We start from the raw sequence: 25,025 nt of genomic DNA on the forward strand, positions 1-25,025 counted from the left end.
TCCGTGTGTGCGTGTTCTGTATCCCATTTATATCTCCAGAAAAAGGGATGAATGCTTTTAAGTCAGATTCTGCAATTTGGTGGGAGAAGTTCGTGAAAGATTTGGAATTAAGGGAGAACTAATACTTGGTTGTCATCAGAAGGTATTTTTGAACTGGATTGCTACTTGCCACAGTTTAGGGGGGTGAGGTTGCTTTCTGAAAAGGGTTTGTGCTTTCAGTATCTAAAGATGTTTCTTTATTTTAAAAAGCATATTGTGATGTTTCTATGGATACCAGTATAGTGAATATTGTGCTTCTTAAATTAATGTAAAAACAACACAAAGTAGTGTGCATTTGAGAGTTTTGTGCTTAACTGTTGAGAAAACTGCTGCCTTAGGCTGGGCAGAGGAGACTTGTTCCCAAGTACAATTTGGTGTTTATTTGCATGCCTCATGAGCCATAATTCATGATGGAGATGACATTGAAGAGATCAGAGAGCAAAGCCTTCTCACAGTGAATTGTGTTGTATTTATTAGGTCTTGTGGTGTTTGTTTGTTTTTTATTTTTAGGTAACTTTACTAGTACAGAAAACAACCGAGGTCACTTTCTTGAAACTCCAGAGGAAAAAGATCTCTCAAATGAGAAATGTTATTTAGAGAGACATTCTGTATATGAAAAGGCAGAAGACCAGCCAGCAGAAGATTTTGGCCAACATTCATGTCCACGTCTGGACAGGAAACGTAAACACTCTGGTGAGAGAGTGCAAAATGATGGCAGCCAAAATGAAAGCTTTGTGGATGAACTGCAGGACGAAGTTATATCAAAAGCAAAAAAGAAGAAGAACTCCAAAGGTAAGACAGCATTTTGCTTTGGTTTCTCTCAAGGAATGTCTTGTGAAAGGAACGTCCCTTTGGCTTAATGTGTTTCCATTTTTGAACTTGCTAGTTACTAATGTGAGCACTGTCATTTCACTTTAAATTATATATATGTATATATATGTATGTATATATATGTGTATATATATATGTATATATAAAAAAACTCGGTATGTAAGGATAAAGCACTAGTCCTTGGCCACTGTAGCCACAGCAGTGCAAGTTACTGTAGTGCATGTAACCCGTAATGAGCGAAGCTTTAAAATGCATAGTGTGGTGGTAAAGCTGAGACTATATGCCCCGAAAGTGAAATGTAGCTTTTGTTTTAAGTTGAGGGGGCTTTTTGATTAATTTTTAGTTATTTTTCCATTAGATGACTGGCCTGAGAGGGAAATGACAAACAATTCCTCTAACCACTTAGAAGAGCCCAATTGTAATGAGGTGACCAACCTGAAGGTGTGCATTGAATTAACAGGGCTCCATCCCAAAAAGCAGCGTCACCTGCAGCATCTTAGGGAACTATGGGAGCAGCAGGTGTCACCAGAGAGATCCCCGTCCGGCAAGTTGGGCCGGCAAAGCAGGAAAGATTTAGCTGAGGCTGTTCAGCCAGAGGCCACTGCAAAGGTCAAAGACTTCACAGAAGAAAGGCACACCAAGAAAAGGTCAGAGGCCAAAAGCAATAGAAGTTGGTCTGAAGAGTCCCTCAAAACAAGTGACAATGAACAAGGTATGCAGAGACTACTAGGGAAACCAGCTGGCTTTAGCATTTACAGTGACGCATGCTGCCACCGATGTGAAGGAATTGTCGAGAGTTCTTTTTCTTCTTTCTTTTTTTTTTTTTTAACTATATATATATATATATTTCTGTAGATGTCCATTTTTATAAGGACTGACACCTCCTCTTTAAGAATTGCACTGTAGCTGATATTTGTCAGACAAGAAAACGTGTTTGTGTATGTGTGTGTAACTCTGTGTTTGTGTGTGTGTGTGCGTGCGTGTGTGTTTTGGCTTTAAATATTTTCGTAGATGATGTAAAGATGAAGTTTATCTCTAGAGGAGAGCTGGGGAGGGCATAAAATGCGGGCATGCTTTTGGGTGAGAGAGGGAGCAAATGAGCTGCTAGTTGGTGTAAGGGTGTTTAACCACATGTAGGGTTTGAGGGGCTGTGAGCTTCTAAAACAGCGTCACCACAGCTGTAGCAGCTCTTGATCTTGGGAGCCCAACGCCTCCAGCACCCTCAGCACTGCTGGCTTCCCCTGCCTTTCCCAGGCTATATGCTCAAGAGCAAAGCTCATCCTCCTCCTGACAAGGATGCTTTGCTGGTTTGTCCCGAGCACATCCTGTAAACCCCTTGCACCCCACTTCCTGGCCCCTTGGCAGAGATCTTCCAGCAGCTCTCTCCTGAGGGGTTGCTTCCTCAAAGCGTATCAGCTTTCCTTGACTTGTTTTTGGCTGCTTCTTTACCTCTCACTCCCCTTCCTCCTTTCCCCATCCTCCCTCCCATGTCTGTCGATTCCCTATCCTGGAGGAAAGCCTGTGGATAGAATCTGCCATATTTTCACTGGGATGGACAGGTCACTCTCCTGTCCTCACTGTCCTCAGCCCCTGGGCACATTTTCTTTTCTGATGCTTTTCTCCTTCCCTGCAACATTTTGCTACTGTATCTTGGCTGGAGAACTGATGGGGAATGAAATCACGCAGTGCACAGGGCAAATCCCCTTTCCTTTCTCTTTTCCTGGTCTTACCTCTCCGAGTGCTCTGCTTGTTTTTGAGGAAAGACTGTTTCTGGGAGCTGCGTGTATGGCATTTTGGCTCCTTGCTCCTTCACAAATCAGGGCGCTTCATTGCCTGGAACACATTCACATTTCAGTTGGCCTAACCTGTAATTCAGCTGAGATCCCCTTGAAAAAGAGAAGCATAGGAGAGTGGATCCTCTTGTCCCATGCCATGGAAAGGACCGAGTCCAGATCATCCTGTGCCAGTGAAGATTTTCCTTGGTAGTGTCTCTGAAAGTCACAGGCAAAAATATCAGCTTCCCTTCGGTCCTAAAGCTCCTCATCTGTCCTTCTCCTTGGTAGGATTATGTGAAAGCAGAAACCCCCAAACTTTGATGCTTACTGATGGGGAAGGAGCCATCCAAAAGGATTTGTGCAGTAGGAGAACAAAACTTAGTTTACCAAACCAAGGACAAAAAGGAGCTTTGACTCATGCTTCCTTGCTTTATGTGCTGCCTTGGTGAGCATGGTATCGGCTCAAACACCCCTGCCCCTCACCTTAGTACTTTCAGAGAGAAATACCTGGTAAAGATCAAACCAGGGTCACTAACAAGAAGCTGTATTGTGTAAGGATGCTCTCACTTTCCCCTGGAATCCCTCCTGTGGCAGTGGCAGGCTCATGGCTTTGGGAAAGAAAAAGAGGTGGTTCCCAATTTATGCACCATTCCCAAAGGCATTCAGGTTCAGTTGCCCTATGGCTATGAAAAAACTCTTGGGTTTGGAAGCTGCTATAAAACCATAAACTTCACTAAATTGTGCCTTGTTGTTTGTTGTACAAAGTCACTGGATATCATTCAGATAATTTTGCTGGTGCTTCTCCAGCCCTGTTGAAGTGTAAACTTTTGAATCTCCTCATTCTCAGTTGACTGGGATGAGGACATTTTTCCCCATTGTGTGTCAGAGCATCCTCTGCATGACAGTCTCATGGGGATTGAGACTTCCAGCTTGTCTGTCTTGCTCAGGACTAGTCCTCAAACTTTTCTTAAGCAGAGACTGTCAATATGAGAATGTACACTGTCACTTGCAGCTTTTTTTTTTAGTTTGGGGCTGGGAGCAGCTGTTGTCTGTGCTCAAGCACTGCCTGCCGTTGTGGCAGTCTCTGCTGCTGGGCAGCTGGTTGTATCCCAAGGAGCAGGCTGGAACAGGACATGAGGGTTGCCTCTGTGCCTCTGAAGCCTCAGTCTAACATTAGCAGGATGATTTGCCACTGCTGCCTGCAAATCTCTGGGATTGTGGAGATTTCTGACTTCTGGGTTTGTTACTCCAGTTGTGTTTATGCAGAGCAGTGTGGGCAGCAGGTCGAGGGAGGTGACTCTGTCTCTGCTCTGCTCCCGTGAGACCCCACCTGCAGTGCTGTGTCCAGTTGTTGGGCTGCCAGCATGGGAAACATGGACCTGCTGGAGCAAGTCCAGAGGAGGCTGCAAAGATAATCAGGGGGCTGGATCACCTCTGCTGTGTAGACAGGCTGAGGGGGTTGGGGTTGTTCAGCCCAGAGAAGAGAAGGCTCTGGGGAGACCTTATAGCACCTTACAGTACTGAAAAAAGGGTTCTAAGAGAGCTGCAGGGAGACTTTTGACAAGAACACATAGTGAGTGATAGGACAAGTGGTAACGGATTTAAGAGGGGGTAGGCTTAGATTAGGTTATTAGGAAGAAATTCTTGACTGTGAGAGTGGTGAGGTACTGGAACAGGCTGCACTGAGAAATTGTGGCTGCCACATCTATGGAAGTGTTTAGGGCCAGGTTGGATGGGGCTCTGAGCCATCTGATCTAGTGGCATGTGTCCCTGCCAATGGCAGAAGGGTTGGAACTGGATGATCTTTAGGGGATGATCTCCCTTCCAGCCCTAAACCATTCTAGGATTCTGTGATCCTGTTGCAAGGTGATGTTGCCGTGCTGGGTCTCCAGGATGCAGCAGGTCCATGAACATGGGGACGCTGCTGTCTCGGGGCACCACGCTGCTTGCGTGCCCCATGACCAAGGCAGAAGCCACAGCCTCTGCTGGGTCCCAGCTGAGCAATAACCCTGTGCTGCTGGAGCATCTCCTGATGCCCCCCCGGGCAACCGCTCACGCTGTGTGAGGAGAAGGCTGGAACAGCGCTGAAACAAAAGCCCTGAGGAGAGGAGCCAGGAGGATCTCGCCCACCGGGAAGCATGTGCCAGCCCCTGGGAGCTGCCTGGGGCTGCAGGCAGTGTGGCAGCCACGGGCTTGGCAGGCAGGAGGAGGCAGCTGCAGGGGGGAGCTGAACAAGCGAGCATTCAGGTGACGCGGCAGCAGCTGCTTTTCCGCGCGGACCTCTCAGCAGCCGCTCCTGCGGGAAGGGAGACAGGTCCTGCTCTGAGTCAGACTTGCCACAACCCACATCAGTCAGAGGCCTGAGTTTTCTGGGGTTTTTGGTTTGGGTTTTCTTTTTTTCCATGGATATTTAGGTATATTCCTGCTCACTCTTGTTTGTCTTCTCTCCTCACGTGGTCAGGAAGATGGGGTGGGATTCCAGGATCAATCACTTGCTGCTCTTCTGCCCCTGCTGTCTTGCATTTCCCAGGCTCGTGCTTGGCTTTTCCTGTGTAGCGCTGGCATCTTGCAATGTTATTGATCCTGAAGCTCCTGGGCGCACAGCATAGCTCTCTCCATCTCTCAGCTCCGGTGCACATTTAGCCTGGTGCCTGCTGTCACCACTGTGGAGGGTCAAAGTGAAGCACAGAGCTGATGTGGAGTTTGCAGGCAGGAGTACACATTTTTTGTGGTGATTAAACTTCTGCTTTCAGTGCCTCGGCATCTCTGCATGGGAAAGCCTGCAGTTCTTTGAGATAAGCTTCCTGTGTTTTTTTCTTTCCTCCATCCTTTCAGTATTTCTGTCCTTTTCCAGACCTGTGAGTTTTTCATTCTATTGTATTTTTTCTGCATGCAACTGTTTGTTCCATTTGCACTCACCAGAGCTCCTCGCTGTTGCTTTCCTTCTTTTCCATCTTTTTTTTTCTTTACTAAGTGATTAAGTAGGCAATGATGGTACTTCTGTATTGGAATTGGGCTTTTCACGCGCTACTCAATTAGGTTAGTTGGGAACATGAGAATTAAACACTCCTTACTTTGTGCTGTCTACAGAGTTGGAAGGACAGCCTTGCATCCATAGGCTCAGCCTACGGCTAGGTGCCTTCCTTCAGTATTGCAAAGCCTGAAAAACTTACATGATTTTTGCTGAACAATCTGCACATCATGTGTCCCATAAATTCCCTGACATCTGCTTGGCAAGCCGTGGTATGTGCCTTTTTCTAGAAAGCAGCTCAAAAGAACTGAGGGATTTCTGTTTTCATCCTTAATCTAGAAAGCCTTCTGTGAGTTGCTTTCACAGATCTATTTAAAGGAAGACTAAAGTGTGAAACTGCCCACCAAGAGGATTCTAGATTTTATTTTCTTTTTTACCAACTGGTTCTGGTCCGGATCTCTTTAAGTGAGGGTGCCTCTCCTCTGAGCACCTGCTTATTTGCTCCTGCCATCTCTTCTGTTCCAAAAGTAGCATCACTTCAGAGACTTCTCAGAGTAAGGGAGCCTCTTTCAAGTTCTCAAAGTTTTTTCCACACCTTCCCTTGGTGGTGTGGTATTATTTGGCTGAAGTGTCCCTTCCTTTCTAGCAACCTTTAATTTTTCTGCAGAGCAGTTGCTTCTGAGGTCACCTCAATTCTCTTCCCAAGGGAAATTCAGACTATAAAAAGTCAACTTTCCTGTCCTTGTTTTGTTGTAAGCCTGCTTGCACTCTGAAAAAAAGCCCAAAACTAACCATGCTTTTTGCATGTGGCCCAGATTGTGGGATCCAGCTTGTTGGAGCTGACCCCCAGGGAAAATCCAGCCCTGCCAGTATCCTGCCACAGGCAGCAGAGCACTGGCCTTACTGTCCCAGTGTCCCAGAAAGACTCACTTCTGAATGCAGTTCTTGGGAGAAAAAAACCCTCTGCTTTTCCTGCGAAATCCCTTTGCTTTCTGATAGAGAGCTTGCACAGAGCTTCTGTAGGGACAGTTCCTTGAGTAGTCTTCTTTTGGCTTGCTTTTGAAGTCAAAATGATGCTGAGAAGGTGTTCTCTGTCTTGGGATTAAGCTCAACATTCCCACCTCTCCCAAAACATCACTTCCATGATGCAAAACCAGCACAGTGTCCCATTAAAATCTGATCCGTGCTCCCACCTTTCTTCCTGTCCCCTCTTCCCTCGCCGTCCCGGTGTCTGCACTTACACCCCACCGAGACAAGCCGGGCTGGGCCCAGGCTGCTGGAGGAGTTGGTTCCCCTTCGGATCAGGCAGCCCTAGGTAGGGAGGCGAGTTTTTCCCCGCAGCTGTTCCACTCTGCCCGTGGTGGCCGGGCTGTGGCACGGCCAGACTGGCCCGGCACGCATCCCCACGGCCCTGGCGCTGCCCTGCACCTGCGTGGGGCATTTCATTGAGGGATTTTTATTAGAGCCTGATAACCGCTAGCGCGGCGTCACCGGGCGAGATGCTATTTACAGTTTGGATGTGGAACGCTTAAAATATTAACGATTTGAAAATGTAATTGTAGATCTCTTAAGCAGTCGAGGAGCTTGTGTTAAGTGCTAGCAATGCATTTTCCTTTTAACGCACCATGCGATGTGTAATGCCTTTCCTTCCCACTTAGGCTTGCCCGTATTCCCGGTGTCTCCGCACATGAAGAGCCTTTCATCCACCAATGCAAACAGCAAAAGGCAGGCTCAGCCAAGCTGTACTCCAGCCTCGAGGTTGGCTGCCAAACAGCAGAAAATTAAAGAAAGCCGGAAGACAGATGGGCTGTACACAGACGAAGAGGAGGATTTCCAACATGCATCTCTGATGCCGAAATACAGCGAGTGTGAGAAGCCATCAGGGAAACGTCAGTGTAAAACAAAACACTTGGCACTGCAGGAGAGGAGAAGGAGGTCATCTCTGACAGGGGATGACACCACAGATATCGAAAATGCTGAAGATAAGGTATCTTTATTTAGACTTAATTGTCCACCAGCCTCTGAGAAGGCAGAGCCAGCTTGCTTAAAACTAACGCAGTGTCTTGCATGCAGGGTAGTGGGATTGCGTCCGGGTTTGTCTGTGGATGCTTTGCACATTTTGTGTTTGCTTTTCTTAACCTTAGTTGAAGGCACTGTTACAAGGGTGAAGCATTTTGTGTTTAAAAGCTGTAGCGGGTCTTCCTTTAAAAATTAAATACGAGTAGAAAAGTCTAATTCCTTGCTGACAAAATACAGTCCCATCACAGCATTGTGCAAACAAAGATAAAACCCCTCCCCGTCATGGTTTTGACAGGTAACGGTAACGAGGAAAGTCAGGAAGCGACCGGAGCCGAGTTCCGACTGCGACTCCTCGCCGGCCAAGCCGTACGAGCAGAAGCCGTACGAGCGGCTGCCGCAGGCGCCCTCGCTGCTCCCGCTCGCGCAGCCCCCGCAGCTGCCCCTGGCCAGCCCCACGGCGGAGAGCACCCCGAGCCGGCCCATGCCGCCCGAGGCGCGGCGCCTGATCGTCAACAAGAACGCGGGGGAGACGCTGCTGCAGCGGGCGGCGCGCCTGGGCTATGAGGTAAGGCTCCCCCGGCGCCCCGCGGGATGGGGCTTTCTTTTGATTCCAAAATCCTCCTCTTCCCAGTTCTACAGGTGGAGATTGTGCGAGGTAGCAGCTTTCGGTTGGGTCGCTGAAAGTTGTAGCCCCCGTTCCCCTGGTGCTTTCCCCTCCCCGGTGTGGGGGTTTGGAGGCAGGTTGCTGTGGGAATGACTCCCCACCACTGCTGGGTCAGCTGGCCGGGATGCAGGGTGAGGAGCATCCCGCGGGAATGAGCGAAGGGTAAAGTTTTATTGGTAACCCTCACTTCCCTTTAGATACAAACCATCTGCAAACAGAACGAATGTCTTTTTTTTTTTTTCCTTTTTTCCTCCCAAGTAATCTTTATGGTGATCTTTAATGAGCTGTATGTTTTCTGCTTTTGTTGTTAGTGAAGAGCATGTAGTTTAGGAGAAGGGTTTTATTTTTGTTCTTCTCTCCAAGGAGTATCTGGTATGTGACACAGGATGTAGCGCTTAGAGTGTCCTCTTGCATGATCAGACACATCATAGGAGCACTCTGCATGCTTTATACTCGGCGTCTGGAGCTGCTTGGTGTAGCTGGAACAATGTTGTCTAATGAAAGGGGCCCCCTGTTGCTACAAAAATCAGAAACCGATGAATCCCTTAGCTCGGCCGTTTTGAAGCACGCTTTTATTGGGGAAATATGGGCACGTAGGTATGAGCGTGGCTGCTGCTGGGTTTCAGATCTGGTGCAGAGGTGTTTCATTGCAGAGACTGACTGCTGCCCTTGGCACGGCTGCAGGGTTTGCTGTGCTGCTGAGGGGGCTGCTTGGACCTTGGAGCTGGGCTTGAGCCCCACGTGGCAAGGTGGCATCAGCCCAGGTCCAGCTGGGGCCTGCCCAGCCTTGGGGATTTGCTGAAACCTTGAAATGCCCTTTGTGTAGCTGGAGAGAGCTTTGTGTGGAACGAGGCCTTGTCCAGCTCTGGAAGGCAGGGTTTATTGGGAAGGTTTTGTTTACCTTAGACAAAGACTTCTTCTAAGCCAGGGCACTTCAGCTCTAACTGGGAGAGGTGGCTGTTGCAACACTGCTATGGAATTCTCCGAAATTTAAATGGTTTTATTTTCTGTGGGTCCAAAATTGAAATGTGCTGTAGCATGTGCTCCAAGCTATCAGTGTGTATTTTCTTCCTTCATGGGGTCTGTCACTGTGAGCATGCTCGAGCCCTTGGCTTTCTGTGGCCAGCACCTCTGCTGAGCACAGCTCAATGGGAGCAGCTCCCAAAGGTAGTGATGGGCTGACATCCTGCTCAAGCAGGGCCCAGGGCTCTCCATTTGCTTTGATAGCAGGAGCTCTCTGCTATCAAATTGGTTGCAGAAAGCTGGGGATGCCCGGGCTCACCAAGGTATCATTGTGAGTAACATTGTGTGCCACCATGCCTTCCCATTGTCAGCTGGTTGGGGATTTTAATTTTTCTGACTTGAATTCACCCAAAAGTTCAAGTGAACGCCATGTTTTTAATAGGCTTAAATATTCAGCTCATTTAATTTGATTATTCAGGTGGTGTTGACCGTAGAGCAGTTGGTTCTGTTGCTGGTGGAATGCAGGTCAGGGACAGAGCCCAGTCCACGCACCCAAACTGCTGCCAGAATCTGATGTTGTCTGTGTTTTTTGAGGCTTGGTGGTGGGTGGCTGTGCCACCCTTTTGGAGCTGTGTTTGGCCCGTGGTGAGCTGTGATAGTTGGATCATCCATGGAAGCTCCATAGCTGAGGGCTTTTTTTAATAGTGATGGGACCACTGCAGTTGAATTGAATTTCCTCCGTCTGCACAAAGAATGAGAATGGTCAAGAAGTGAGACATTCCTCTACGTTTAAAAAAAAAAAAAAGGGAAGAAAAATCTGGATGAGTCAGGGTAACATGCTGTTCTGTGACCTGTGGCAAGTACACAGGTCACTTTTCTGCCAGCCCTGTTAGCGAGGCAGCAGCCTCTGGTGGGCACATGGGGCTTCCCTGGCTGCTGTGACGGCAGCCCTTTGCCAGCTCCGTGGCAGGGCAGGCAGATGAGTTTGCATCATCGGGGCCACAGCTTGCAGAAGGAGCGAGTGCTGATTCAGGACTGGGAGCTGGAAGCGGCTGGCACCGCAGGGCACCACGGAGCCCTGGCAGGAATGCTGTACTGCCCCGAGACCGGATGAGCTCGTGCCTGCCCTTGGCAGCCTGCCTGCCTTTGCAGCAGGGATGCCCTGAGGCTGTGCAGAGATCCCACTCCAAAGCCTTCAGCGCGCAGAGGTGCTGGCAGGCTGTGTGTATCACTGCCCGACCCGTGGGGAGCCCGAGTGCTGCGAGGCCATGAGCTGTGTCCTGCTGTCAGTGCCAGTGCTGTGTCCTGCTGTCAGTGCCAGCGCTGTGTCCTGCTGTCAGTGCCGCGGTGCAGATGTGCCCCAGGTCACTGCAGGAAGCAGGACACGAGCGGATACGATTTTGTGTGTAAAGCTGACCCGAGTGTGAAATGTCGAAGGAGAAGTGTGGCTCGTGTCCAGTCAGATAAATTGCAGGGATGCAGCCAGCAAGGCTGCTTAAAGACAGAGCAGCAAATGGTCTTCAGCCCTGGGAATCCCTGATAAAGCTGGTGGGAAGCTTTGCCTTTCCCTTCCTGGGCTTCTGCACCAGGCCCTGCTTCAGCAGATTGTTACCAGCTCATCCCAATCCCTTCTGTTTTCCCCATTTGAAACAAATGACTTGAGAGAATGGTAGTCTTAAAACTGTAATTTACTTTTTGTGAAGAGGGAATTACAGGGAGTGTAGAGTCTTTTTGGGGAAAAAAAATGACAAAAGGCTTGTGTAATGAATTTGATGTGAGAGGAAACACTGGCTGTCTTTCTGCCTCGTGTTGCTTTTTGGCATGTGTCTGGATTTGCTGGTTTTGGCTGCGGTAGGGTTAATTTTCTTCTCAGTGGCTGGTATGGGGCAGTGTTTTGGATTTGTGCTGAACACAGTGATGATAAAATAGGGATGTTTTTGTTACTGCTGAGCAGGGTTTACACAGAACCAAGGCCTTTTCTCTTTTCCTGCTGCCACACTGGTGAGGAGACTGGTGTGCATGGGAGGCTGGGAGGAGACACAGCCAGGACAGGTGACCCAAACTGACCAAAGGGATATTCCAGACCATGTCACATCATGGATCAGAGTATAAAGTTGGAGGAGAAGGGGGGGGGATGTTTGGAGTGATGTTATTTCTCTCCCCAAGTCACCAATAAGTGGGATGGGGATCTCTCCTGGAGATGGCTGAAGACCTGCCCAGCCATGGGAAGCAGTGAATGAATTTCTTGTTCTTTGCTTGTGTGCATGGCTTTTGCTTTCCCTACTAAACTGTCCTCATCCCAATCCATGGGGTTTCCACCTTTGACCCTTGTGCTTCTCTGATTCTCACCCTGGTCCTGCTGGTGGGGGAGTGAGTGAGTTGGCTGCCTGGTGCTTCTTGGGGCCTGGGGATGCTGAGCTCTTCCCCTGGAGAAGGAGTACATAAGAAGGGCAGCTCATTGCATATGAGGATGGACCATGCACATGTGCATACTTTGACATGGCTGTTTGCAGTTTGGCTAAGAAACTGCAAGAAGCAGAGGTGGAGGTGTCTGGTTAGCAGAGGTGGAGGTGTCTGGTTACGTTGTTCTAGTTTGACTCTTCGGATTAACTGTGAGTGATTTTCAGAATGCTGATTTAAATAGAGCACCTGAACAGACATTAAATTGCCCTGTGGCACTCTGACAGCCTTCCCCAAACCTTAGCGAGAAATGCTTGTGAAACCAAAAGTGTGTTTGTGGCACCACATGTTCCTGTATTTGGCAATGGTGGCTAATTTTTTTGTAAATTGAATAAATCATGTTAAAAAAAGTTAATGAGGCATTTAATTAATTAACAATGTAGAGTTTTATGGTCTTTATGGTTACATTTTGTGGTTAATGACATTCTCCTTATAGCCTCTTAACACAGAATTGCCCGACAAAATTAGCTTTTTTGTCCAGTAGTAGGTATTCCACCCTAGGACGAGTCTTTCCTTTTTACAAAAATAGATGAAACATCTTTTATTTTGAGTTGCAAAGTCTATTTTAAATGGTAACTGCATGCTAAAAGTGGCACGGAATAAAGCAGCTGCTTCTGCTACCTATATCCATCTGCTAATTTGCCTGGCAGGGTGGTCTGCTTTGAAGGAAAATTCATACCTCCAGAGTATAATTTTGCACAGCCCTTTCTTATGGGCTTTAGCATTTGCAGGGTAAAGAGCACCTGTCCTGGACTGATTTTTGGCCTTTGGGCTGATTGGCAGGAGTGTTCAGAGCCCCTCTTTGGTGAGAGGTGGGACTGTGGGGGTCCTGTGGGTGCATTGGGGTGGGTGGGTGGGTGCATCCCCCTGGCATTGGAGGGGATGCTCTGGAGCCTGGGACAGGCAGCTCATTAGCTCTCAGCTCTAGCCTGGCTGGTGAGGGCCTGCTAAAAGAGCAGCTTCATGCTGTATCCTGGATACCAGCTCTTGAGTCAGGTGTACCCAGAGCACAGATTATTGCGGGCTTTCCGGTTTATTTTGAAACTGGAAGAATAAATGCGCTGCGCCCGACGTCGTTTTATTCTGCTGCTTTGGCAAAACAAGCACTCGCCCCCTCCGTGCCATTTCTGGCTTTGCAAGGATGTCACTCAAATGCAAAATTAATGGTTTACCACTAATCTGGGAACGTGGGGGCTATTTTATGCACTGAACATCTCTTAGAAATGTGTTTTGTTTTGTTTTGCCTCCTTTTGCATCCGGCACAAGTCGAGGAAGACTTGCACCATCCCAAATTTTCGGTTGAGTGATGGAGCAGTCATTGTTCCAAGGCTGCAGGGCAGCGCAGAGCTGAGCCTGGCCCAGGCTCTGGAGCGTGGTGGATTTGACTGCAAGATGAATTGTGTTAAATTCACTTGGCTTCCTGCAGTGCTGGCCTCCTTATTGGAACCCGGCACCTGGCTTTACTTCTGCATGCAGAGAACTGGGGTGGGTGAAAATGGGATTTCCCCAGTCTGGATAGAGCCAGGCTGGCTTTTGTTTGCTGATAGCAAACCGTCCTTTGTGTGTCTCAAATGTGTTTTGTTTCGGGTCATGCACGTTTTCTTTTAAAAACAAACTGACGTTGGCTGTGCTGCTGTTGCACTTGTAGAATCTTCTGTTTAAAAAATGCAGATGTAATAGTAGCAACCTTCCCACTAGCTTTACGTGTAGAGGTTCTCAGAAGTGGAATACTGTGAGTTTTGTCGGTGAAATTTTTGTGTTCTCCCTCTGTGACAGTTCCTGATGTTGGGGGTTACGGGGTCCTGCAAGGCGTGGAGCTCTCCGTGTCACTTTGCCCAAATTAGTCAGCTCAAGGGAGTCTCTGCTGTGTCTCCTGAACAGACAGGACTGTCAGCAGCTCCCCCTTTTATTTTCCTTTTGACTGACCCATCTCATAGAGGGTAACTTAGCATATCATAGGGATTTCATCTTTACCCCCTTTCCCCCGAGGAGAGAAACCCGCGCGTTTACCCAGCAAGAAATAACTCGGATGTCCATGTGTTTTCCTTCCTGTTTCCAGGAGGTGGTTCTGTATTGTTTGGAGAACAAGGCGTGCGACGTGAACCATCGAGACAACGCGGGTTACTGTGCCCTGCACGAGGCCTGTGCCCGGGGCTGGCTGAGCATCGTGCGGCACCTCCTCGAGTACGGCGCGGACGTCAACTGCAGCGCCCAGGATGGAACCAGGTGAGGCCCGGCACCAGCTCCTCTCTGCCTCCCTTCCCTCTGTGCCTCCCCTCTGTGCTCCCCTTGTGCTGCCTCCCCGCCCTGGAACGCTCCGAGGAGGTCGCGCATCCTTGTGCAGGGCTGCGTGACCTCCCCTGCTCTCCGGTTAATAAAGCGGCGGGGACACGCTTCTGTTGTGACTCGAGTTCGGGGTAATTTCTTTTTGATTCCGGGAATTTTAATAAGTTGTGCTTTGGTTGGTTTTTGTTAGTCGGTGGAATTGCCAGCTGCAGGGCAGGAAGGAGTGATACTTGAGCTGCAGCCCTGCTCATGTGCCCTCCGGGTCCTTTGAGCTGTGCCAAAAGAGTGGAGTTAGCCTTGTTAGCAGGGTTACTTTGGAGAGCACTTCAGGCTTTTGTGGCGATCCGGTGTGCGAGTCCTGTATGTGCTGTATAAAAATGTTGTTTGCTGAACTATCTGCTCGTTTGATATTTTGGATTTACGTTTTCTTTTTTTTTTTTTTTCTTTTTTTTAATCCAGAATTAGCCTTTTTTTAGTTTGCTTCACAGAATAGTAGGGGTGCTTGGTTCCTGTGCTGGCAGAATAGATAGCGAGCTTTTCTTTTTAGCTTTGTGGAGAAAAAAATGCTGCTCTGGACCTTTTTTTAAGCTTCTTGTGTATCTCCTAAAGCACCTCTTTGACCACCTCTGCGAGGCTGACCTTGGGGTAACTTGTCCTGAGCATATGCAGGGCTGTTATTCAGTCTGTGCATTTTGGGGACAGGTCTTTGTATTCTGCGAATCTCCTGCAGCTTGTTATCTTAAATGGTTTATCGCCTTTCCCTATCACCATCCAAATAGCCAGGGAGGTAAAATTAGCGTAACTAAGAGCCTGCTTCTTTTGTTTTTAAGCTCTTTATTTATTAACTTGGGAAGGGAGGAGTCAGGAAAACAAAAAGAGGTCTGGTTAGGATGGTCCATTAAAAGTTCATGATGGTCCATTGTTCCCGGCCCATCACCAGCCCATCACAGCCCAAAGGAAAGCTTTTTGGAGAAACATTAAAACCCCGACTGGATTGTCAGATTCCTCCTCTGTCGCCCATGTCTTTGTAAAGAGTTCTGAGCTCTCCAGGCTGACAAACAGCCTCGCATTTTCTGCTGCCTTCAGCTTTAATAAGTGACCTGTGCAACAGCGGTGAGTTACCTTAAAAAGAATCCTAAATTATTTTTGTCTCACTCGCTGGAATAACCTATATAGAAAATTATCCCTGGGAAGCGTCTGAGCAGTCTTAATCACCCGCCAGTTCAGAGTCCACCTTTGATTTCTAGTCACAGACAGAGCTGATTTTCAAGAAAGAAACTTGGCCAGTGTACCCTGAAAAGTTGTTCTTGGGAAAATGGATTTTAGAAACGAACATAATGATGATCTGATCATAGATGGCAATGTCAGACCTCAGCGTGCTGTTGCCTCTCTTTTCTGAGGGCAGACTTACTTTTCATTTGGAAAGCTGCCCAACAGACAGCGAGAATCCAAAACACAACTAATAGACAGAGGAAAGATGGTCTGAGTTGGGCAGGACAGAGAGCAGAAGTTTCTGTGAGGAACTTGGGATCTGTGTAATGCACTGCCTTTTGGCAGGGTCAGACTTTTCTGTCTCTGTAGAGTAAGTCAGGACATTTGTAAGAGAAGTCCCATTTCTCTCTTCAAGGTTTTTCTCCTTTAACTTTTAAAAAGAAAGATTACTTCACTCATATATAACACTCACCTGTGTTGCTTTTAAAATTAAAAGCCAGAACGTGTTCAACTCTTAAGAAACACAATAAGTCTTAAAAATAACAACAACCCCCCCCCAAACAAACCCGAAAAAGCGCACCATCAGAGACTTGTCCTTTCCCCTGTTTTTTTAATGACTCAGAATTGGCTTTTTATTTTCCCCTCTGCCACCTCACTTATCCAGAGGTACTTTTGGCGGTGCTGTGGGAGCTCTGAAGCCTGCAGACAGTGGCAGTGGGTGTGTGTGTTTCTGTTCAGCCTGTTTAATGTAAAGCAGCACAGAGGAGTGATGTAACTGCGATGCAGCTGCGTGTGCTGTGCGAGCACAGCTGTGCCGGGGAGGCAGCCTGGGAGGTCACCTGCAGCTCTGGGCTCTGCTCCTGTTGCCTCTGCCATCGGCTTTTTGGAGGAGACTCTGAAAAGTTGTGGCTGGTGAGGGTATGGCTTTGGTCTGTACAGGATGCCGGTGTGAGCGGGAAGGATTCGGGAAAGTTCTGTGAGGTCTGTTCCTCTCTCAAATGCTGTGGGTGCTCTGATCATCCTGCTGGCTCTGCGTGTGTGTTTTGGGATGAGGCAGGCGTTCAGCCTCTGCTTCCTGACCGTATCAGAAACCTCGGTGAAGCCAGAAGCAAAGTGCCAGTCTGGTGTAGGGGCAGGGAGGAGGCTGCAGTTTGGGAGTGCTGCGGTCCTTCCCTTCACCCCAGTCCGGCACAGGATGTCCCTCTCTGCCCTATTCACAGCACATCTGGCCAGGCTAAGTGTGGTAGGTCTGGGATGTTTTTCCCCTTAAACTCTATGCTGATAGACCACATGCAGTGCCTGCAGACCCTGCATACACAAGCACTCTGCTGCTCAATTAGTGCCTAATCAAAGATTATTGTAGAACCCGGAGATCTTTAAGACCTGTCTCCGAGGTGCTGCAGTCACTAAGGGCTCTTAATCGTCTTACCTATAAATAATAATAGACCGTGCTTAAGAGGTGAGAGCTTCCCTTCCCCGACGGGACCCCAGTAAGTGCAGTAGCTCGACTAGGGGTGTTGGAACTGGCATCAGCAAGGCTGTTTGCCGCCTGTGTTTGGCCTTATCTCGCTGTTCTTCTCCTCTTGCCTCTGCAGCATGCCCTAGCTGAAGCCTTGCCATTATGGAAGCAAAGCCACATGCCAGAAATACAGACATCCCCTGCCTGTTAGCGAGGGCTCCACGTTGCTTCAGAGTCCGCTCGCTAGATTCTCTCTCTGCAGCCGGTTTTGCTGTATCCTTCCCGCTGGCAGCTGATGAGCTCAGCCTTTTTTATTTTTTTCCCTGCGAGGACCATGCCAAGATGGCTCTCTTCCTGTGTCCTTTCAGCTGGGCTTGGCAGAGCCATACCTTCCAGCAGCTAATTGCGTTCAAGGAGAGGCAGCCTGCATAGCTGCCCTCCTGCAACTCCTGCCCCAGCCTTGCGTCACAGAGCGGGTGGGAATGCAAACAAAACGCCAAAATATGGCATTGCTCGGCGAGTTACAAGACCTCTCAGTGCAGTGGGGAGAGTCCTGGTGGTGCCTGAGAGGCTGAGAGCAAACCCTGACTGGTCTAAATAGTTTATAATTTTGGTGGTGGAATGATAAACCCCCAGTGAAATGTTTTCCTAACTCTAGTGGAAGTAAAAATAGTAGGAAGAATTCGACAGTACACAAGAGAGGGTTGAGATGTGTGTCTTTTGTAGGATATTGCAGTTCTCGAATGTCCCCAGCTCCTTCTGGGGCCTTTTGAAGGGTTTGTTTTAGAAACGAGCTGTGCTACGTTAACTGTACCATTAGGGATAGAGAGTGTTTATTTCCATGATGCTCAGGGTGGAAGAGATTGTATGGCAGAGCAGCCCAGGAGAGGACTCCCAGGGATCTTCTTTTATTTTCACATCTGAAAAAGTTGCCTATTCCAGTAGTTGCTTTTGCATCCTACAAAGAGGATGGTTAAACTCTGCCAAGACTGAAGAATACTCCCTCCTCTGCTGGCTCTGCTGGGAGAAGCAAACAAATAGCTGTGCCTTTGCATGGTCTCGCTCGTCAGCTTGCCAAGAAGCTGTTCTAGCCAGTAAAACAGTCTGTCGGTGCTCTGTTTTGGCCTTTTCTCCCTTCACTTATCTATGGGGAATCTCCCTCCCCGCCCGCCCCCCCTATCCCTGCCAGTGTTTTCTTTGCTTCCTTCTATTTATTGTTTTTCCTTCTTCCGCACTGCCTTACTACGCCTTTCCTTCCCCATGCCTCTATAAATTCCCTCTCATGCCCAGGCAGCCTCCCTGTGTACTCTTAGATGACAAATCTGGTTCTGCCTGCCCGCTGCCTGCCCTGCTGCCTCTGTCTGCAGCCCCAAGTGGGGCTTGGTGACCTGTAAAAAGGCAGGAGGGAGGTTCCATCACGGGGTTACAGCCCATGTGCTGCCGTTTTTCCTTCCTGGGGAATGCCCAGGCACCCTTTAATAAACTCGTCTGAGTGTCGTTAAATCAATTGGAACACTGGGCGGTGATTTAGATGCTGTTTTTAATAAGTTAAGGGATCATCTTGAATTCATTACTGCTTCAAAAGCCACTTAGGTAAGTCAGTTAAAAAGAACCAAAACTCAAACGCCAACAAGAAAACCCACAAACCAATAATCCCACAACACTCCTCAACCCCTTCCCCAAACCAGAAAATTGTAATTCTGAAATAAAATTTAAAAGGAGTTCAAAATTAAAGACTCCAGCGGGGCGAGGGAGTGGGGGATGAAGAGCATTGCCAGCATTTGGCAACAGCCGTAGCTCTGATCTGCTCCTGGTGCCTGTTGCCAGACTTTCAGCCAGGGATGCTTCATGCCCAGTGGGGGACAGGAGGGTTTGCAGCAAGGCTGACCTTTCCTGCTGTAGATGCTCAGAGTGCCATGATCCAGAAGCTCAGGCCTCAGATGTTTGCTGACAGCAAGAAACACTCCGTGTCGGCACCTCTGTTATTTGTTGCCTCCTGCTAGGTGTCACCTGGGATGTGACACTGTGATGTAGCACTGACCAGATCCTGGATGTGTGCTTCCCTGTGGGGAAGCACTGAGTCAGTAGGTGGAGGTGGGAGGGTGAGACTTGCAGAGGAATCCTGGGAATGTTGGCTCCTCCAGCACTGTCTGTCTCAAAGGCATCAGTTTCAGTGTTATTTTAGAGGCATTCCCTCAGAAACTGGTAAGGGATATCCTGATGCTTTGCCAGTGATCCTCATGGACCTCTCTGGTCTTAAAATGTGAAGGTGGCTTTCCCAAGAGGGGTGTGTTGGGCTTTGAAGGTATCCACAGGCTGTGCTCTCTGCTGCCAAGGGTCTGGGGATTGGCACGAGCTGGGCTGAGGACTGTGCTCAGCAGCTCGAGGAACACCTGCTTCTTCATCTCTTGGTGGCATGGGGTGTATGGGAGGCAGGCAGCATGGGATAAGCCCTCTTTCCATAGGGAACAAACCACCAAGGCCCCAAGTGCACCTCCTCAAGTCAGTATATTGTGCACATGTCAAAACCGATACGATGTGCAGCTTTCCAGCGAGATGGATGCAAGCAAGAACCCTTCACAAGTAGCAGATGTTGGTCACCCTAAGTCACAGCCTGCTGGAAAGTGCTTGGAGTAAACACATCTGGAACATCTTTTTGAGACTTGCCAGAGTCACCCTCCTCCCCTTCCTACCAGCAGTGCTGTGTGATAGATGGTGGTGTGCCATCCTCTTCTGACTGATTTGATCCTCCCCTCCTCTGTCCTGAGCTTTCGTGTGTGCCAGGTTATGCCAAAGCAGTGGTGACTTTGAGGGGACATTGCCCTGAGAGGCAGGAGTGGTGGGATGTGCCCTCCTGGCAGGAGGGAGCTGAAGCCCTGGTTGTCAGCCGAGTGCTGCTTGGCAGATCCGGAGACGGAGAGGTTCGTTCACTTGGCTGTGCTTCCAAATGACTTCCCCTGGTAACATCGCTGTGAAAGCTTTCCAGGAAGGCAGTGTGTGCGTTTCTGGTGAAAGTCCTGCCTTGCCTTTTCATACAAGCTCCCTTGGCAGCCTTGTTGGGGGCAGCAGTGTTGGCGGCCTGAAGGAGGAGCTGAGTTGCGCTGAGTTGGACTGCCATGGTCACTGCCCCTGCACTGGGCTCTGCCTTTAGTTCCCTGCTCTTGCTGTCTAAGGAAAAGATGGGATTTTAGCACATCTTCATTAGTCTGAAGGGTAATATGTTCTACTTCCAGACAACTCCCCGTTACGTATAATCAATTTTAAAGGCAGAAGTTAATGCGATTTATAATTAGCGATAAGGAATTCTAAACCTGGAATTGCGGGCCTGTGTATTAATGAATAATCCTTCTGAAGGCTCACAAAATCTATGTCGAGCTTGTATAGATCGCTCATGCCACATGAAATGCTTTAATTTCTGGGTGGACTACACTTAAAATAGCATGTTTTTCTATTCTCTGATTAGAAGGGCTGAATTGTGCTGCAAATATATTTACAAGTACTGTTTAAAGAGGATGTTCTGCACGGAAGTTTAATTCCTAGCAAATTTTCATAACTTATTTCTGTGTACATAATTTAGGAGCTTCGGGTAACTGATTTCCCTGCTTGCCCAGAGGCAGGCTGAATGAGCCTTTCTCCACAACACGCTGTTATATGGCAGAGATTTGGAACGGTAGAGTGACTTGCAGCAAAATGATGTTTGTGAGGCTTCACACAAGCTCCTGCTTTCTGTTACAGCAGTGTAATTATTTTACTGTCCCTCGAAAATGTGTACAGCAAGGAGTAGACGTAACAGAAATATGTGCCCTGAGCAGTCTGACTGAAGACAAGAGGGGAGGGAGATGATGTGCAAGTAAAACCGACAACAAGATGATTGGCAGCTGTATTAATAGTGTTACTTTCTATAAATAGCTTTGATCCACAGTCAGAAGTTTCTTGTCAAAAATATTTGCATAAAACTGTTGAGTCAAAATATAACTCTGTGGTTTTTCTTTTATTTCACACCAGACCAATCCACGACGCGGTGGAAAACGACCACTTGGAAATCGTCCGCCTGTTACTGTCCTATGGTGCTGATCCAACACTTGCGACCTACTCTGGGAGGACCATTGTGAAAATGACCCACAGTGAGCTCATGGAGACCTTCCTCACAGGTCTGTGACCACCCTGCGTGGGGCTTTCTGGTCCTGGCACATGGGGGCTTGTTCCCTGTCCCCACAAAGTCCCTCCTGCCCGGCAGGAGCTGTGGGGCGGGCTGGGCTGCAGTAGCTCCCTCTTTGCCTGCAAAAACCCAGAGGGTGCAGGTGGGAAGCACAGCCATGCTTGGGGGCTCCTTCTAATTGAAACTCTTCATAAGTCATAAGGATTATTCCACTGTCAGATTTCATAGGTGGGTGGGAGGTCAGCGGGCTGTTTCGGTGCCTTCAGTTTTCTGCTTGAAATGAAAATAAAAAACTTGCCAATTCAAATAGCTGTTTGTTAAACATACTCATGTTTTCCCATGGTCTTGCTTTTTATCTTAGACTATTTTTGGTTTTGCCAGTTCTGCCTTGTTTTTTATCTGAAATACTGTAAAAATACATTAAAGGCTTTAAGCATATCCATGTTATAACATGGTTTTAGGGTTCTTTTTCCTCTTGGTTTTGGATGAAGACACTTGCATTCCTTAACAGCTTACCTCTGAGCATATTTTCAGTGTTCATAGTCCATGAGTTTAAATACTCATCTGTTTACCTGTTTAAATGGTGCACTGTAGAAGGCACACAGGTGTTTCAGGACTCCAGTATAGTCCAGTATCTTTGACTTCCTAGCCTCCTGGATCCCAGTATATTTTCACCAATTCAGCTTGTAAATCTCCCAAATTATATCTGTGGAAAAGAACTACATCTTCTGAACATACCTGTGTGGAAAAACCTTTTTCATCTATTTATTTGGGGCCACAGTTTCACCCTCAAGTTGGTGTCCAGAATAATTGTGAAGGCCAAAAAATGTGGTACACCCCTATCTTTACAAAAACAAGATACTGCCCTCAGTATCTGAAGCTTAATGTTGGGTGTGTCCCTGTTAGACAGTAGGTGATTATTTGATGTGGTGGGTCATTATTTGTTGTGGGGGGATGGTGTATATATGCTGTTGTTTGTAGGATGTGTGCCAGGAGTGTGGTGTGGGATTTTTTGATGGAAGGTGCTGAGGCTCTGTGACGCGGGGTCTCCTGACTTGCCAGCTTTTTGTTCTCATCAGTATGTTTTTGTTGTTGTTTTTTCCTCTCCAGAGTATTTAACTGACCTGCAAGGTCGAAGTGTTGATGACCCTGGTTTGTACTGGGATTTCTATGGCAGCTCTGTGTGCGGTGAGCAAATGTTGCCCTTTATTTCTTTGTATGCAGAGACTTTAAAAACATGGGGCAGGCACGTGGGGGTGGGGGCTGTTTTGTTCCTGTGGTGGAGGAAGCTGGGAAGGAAGCAAACTGATTTTGTTTACAGATCACGTTATTGGGGGAAAAAAGCAAGACCTGCAACAGTCTTTTCATTGCTGACTTAGCACCTTTATTCAATTTTATTTAGATCCGAAAGATGAATCTGGATTTGATGTCTTGGCAAATCCTCCTGGCCCAGGTGATGAAGATGAAGATGGCTTCAGCGATGTGTTTGAATTTGAATTTTTGGATGAGCCTCCCTTACCGTGTTACAACATCCAAGTGTGTCTCTCTCAGGGGTAAGAACAAATACAGATTTTGGGGTGAAAACAGCTGGGATGATCTGCTCGGGCTGGTGGCAGTTTGTGTCGGCGGGGAAAAAAGTTTGTATTTATGTAACATAAATGAGAGATCAATACTGTAACTGCTGGTGGTTTTTTGGAAATAAACTGAGAGGAGGTGAGAGAGGAAAAGGCTGATTTGTCAGGGCTGAGTTTTTTACTGCTATATTCCAGTGCAGGACAAGTGATGTTTGAACACAAAAAGTCCTTTCCTCATCCCAGACAGGCGTCTTGTTTATAACTTCCCAAAATAGAAGTGCTTCTAGCACTTAAATTTGGGTATGATGTTTGTATGGTGTTAATTTTATTCCATGGGTTTTTCTGTTCTGCTGCTGAGTGGACATGCTTTTGTGGATGACAAAATGACACCATTAGTGCTTTTCTAGACTTTGTAGCAAAACTGGTTTAGAGCTCTGAATTGGAACAAACAAATAAGTATCTTTGGGAAGATCCTATGATACGTACTAATAAGCAAAGACCTGGAAGGTTGTATTATCTATTATATTCAAGATATAAATTAGATTTGTTAGTGGCTGTTGTTCACCATTTGCACCAATTTTGATGACAGCTAGTTTTAAATATTGATCATGTGGGTTTTAGTAGGTTTTTGTTACATGGGTGATGGATCAATTCCCTGAAGTGGACAAGTACAAAGAGTGAATTTTAAAACTGTGTTATTTATCTGACAAAAAACCAACTTACTGCTGACTTCTATTTAATATTGGTCTCTCTGGACGTCAGCAGTGCTGCATTTTGTGGTTGTAACTATAAGCCATCTCCTTATTTGTGAGATGAAAGTTGGGTTCAGGCGGGCTAACCTTTAGGTGTCTGAGCTGGGGTGGCTGCTGGCCCACATGGGCACTGAGGAGCCCAGGTTTATAGGTCCCAGTGCCCCTGCATCCTGGATCTTCCCTTCCCAAAGCTGCAGGTAGCAGTGCTCTGAATAAACTCATACACACCTACTCATTTGTTGTTTTCGACCCCTGGGCACCAGCCTTGATTTGGGAGGGATTGTTTGTGGGCATGGGATCGGGGAGGGTTTGTTCAGGAATCCTGTGACCTGTGTCAGTTATTGGAGCCTTTCTCCTGTGCTTCCACAGACCACGGAACTGGCTTCTGCTCTCGGACGTGGTGAAGAGGCTAAAGATGTCATCTCGCATCTTCCGCTGCAACTTCCCCAACCTGGAGGTGGTCACCATCACGGAGGCAGAGTTTTACAAACAGACTTCCCTCAGCCAGTTGTTCTCTTGTGCTACGGACCTTGAAGCTTTTAACCCAGAGAGCAAAGAGCTCTTGGACTTGGTGGAGTTCACGAGTGAGCTCAAGACTCTGCTGGGCTCCGAGCTCCACTGGTTGCACCCGCACGAGGAGCCTCCCTTCGACATCCTCTGGTGAACCATCAGGCCATTTAATGTACAGTGCTCTATACAGCTCCTTCTTTGTGTATATGTGTTCAAATGAAATTGTTTCTGTAAAGAAAGGACACTATTAAATATGAAAATATCTTTCCTTTATATAAGAGATCTGAATTCCAGTTGGATGGATTTTGGAAGAAATTTTTTTTTAACTTCAATCAGTTTTTACAAAAATTGTTATATAATGTTTCTTTAAATGCACACAGGCTTTGGGATAAGTTTGTTATTACTCTGAACACATTTTTTTTTTAAAGAACACACCCACACACATTGACTTTGTTTCATGCAAAGCACTGATTACACAGAACATACTTTTTCTAGGTGATGTGATCAAAGTCGTGTGGCTTGTTTGGGAGATAGAATTTGGTAAGGCACTTGGTGATATTATTTTTGGTTTTTTTGTTTACAGAATTACCTGCTTTGGCCAGGTAAGCACTATTGAATATAATTCAATAGTTTGTAATATAAATTAAACCATATCCATACGCATCAACTAATTGTAAGAACTTTTATATCCTAATTTAAAAGCTGTGAAATTTAGTTTTCACACATCAAACCGGATTGTTTATATATGTTTAAACATTTTATGCTCTTTATTTAAAGAAGACTTTGAACTATTTTTTCTGTACCTTGTAAAATATTGAAAAACTAACATATGTTGAAGTTGCTTGAAACTGTACATAAACTAAATTTTCTGAATTGTGTGTTTATGTTTGAGATCTGTGTTTTAACTTTGTAAGTAAATCTTCTGCCTTTGTATTTATATTTTACAAAAATTTTCTTAAAGGCAATAAAACTGTTGAGAAATGAAGAGGCTAAAGTGACTCCCATTAACTCTGTGCCTAGTTGTCACATGAGCTTCATCTCATTAATGTTCATTAAAAGAGGGTGGAGTTTCCAAAGTGGGGCAGGGCTGGTAGAGGGGCATGCAAGCAGCTGATGAAACCTGGGGTACACTCTGTGTTGGCTTCTAAATTCCATGTTGCAAGAAAACATCAGGTTTGTGCTTTTGGTGGGACAAGGGTTTAAAAGTGGTGTTCACAATACTTTCTGCACCATCTATTAAATAACTGTGAATAGGTTCCATCATTTTCCCTCCTTTGACGTCCTTTTAATTTCAATTGGCTGAATTCTCTTTTCAATGGAGTCTGCAGAGTGGAAGTTAATAGTACCAGGG

At 47.1% G+C, this 25,025-nt stretch overlaps 1 protein-coding gene across 4 annotated transcripts in view; it reads left to right on the forward strand.

The window, feature by feature from the left end:
• The window catches only part of BCOR (BCL6 corepressor), an 81,446-nt gene extending 56,850 nt beyond the window's left edge, over positions 1 to 24,596 (forward strand). For 3 of the 4 annotated variants that reach the window (XM_084226575.1, XM_084226574.1, XM_084226576.1), the window contains 9 exons: positions 550 to 831; positions 1,229 to 1,582; positions 7,275 to 7,603; positions 7,931 to 8,200; positions 13,782 to 13,948; positions 20,685 to 20,830; positions 21,949 to 22,026; positions 22,241 to 22,391; positions 23,534 to 24,596. In XM_084226575.1, coding sequence (XP_084082701.1) covers positions 550 to 831; positions 1,229 to 1,582; positions 7,275 to 7,603; positions 7,931 to 8,200; positions 13,782 to 13,948; positions 20,685 to 20,830; positions 21,949 to 22,026; positions 22,241 to 22,391; positions 23,534 to 23,828 — 2,072 coding nt within the window. In that variant the 3' untranslated portion in view covers positions 23,829 to 24,596. The remainder of the gene's footprint in view (positions 1 to 549; positions 832 to 1,228; positions 1,583 to 7,274; positions 7,604 to 7,930; positions 8,201 to 13,781; positions 13,949 to 20,684; positions 20,831 to 21,948; positions 22,027 to 22,240; positions 22,392 to 23,533) is intronic. The other variant, XM_084226577.1, reaches the window with a different exon arrangement.
• The last annotated feature ends 429 nt before the right edge of the window (positions 24,597 to 25,025 follow it).

Source organism: Fringilla coelebs (assembly GCF_963513975.1).
Source record: "Fringilla coelebs genome assembly, chromosome: 2".
Lineage (NCBI taxonomy): Eukaryota > Metazoa > Chordata > Aves > Passeriformes > Fringillidae > Fringilla > Fringilla coelebs.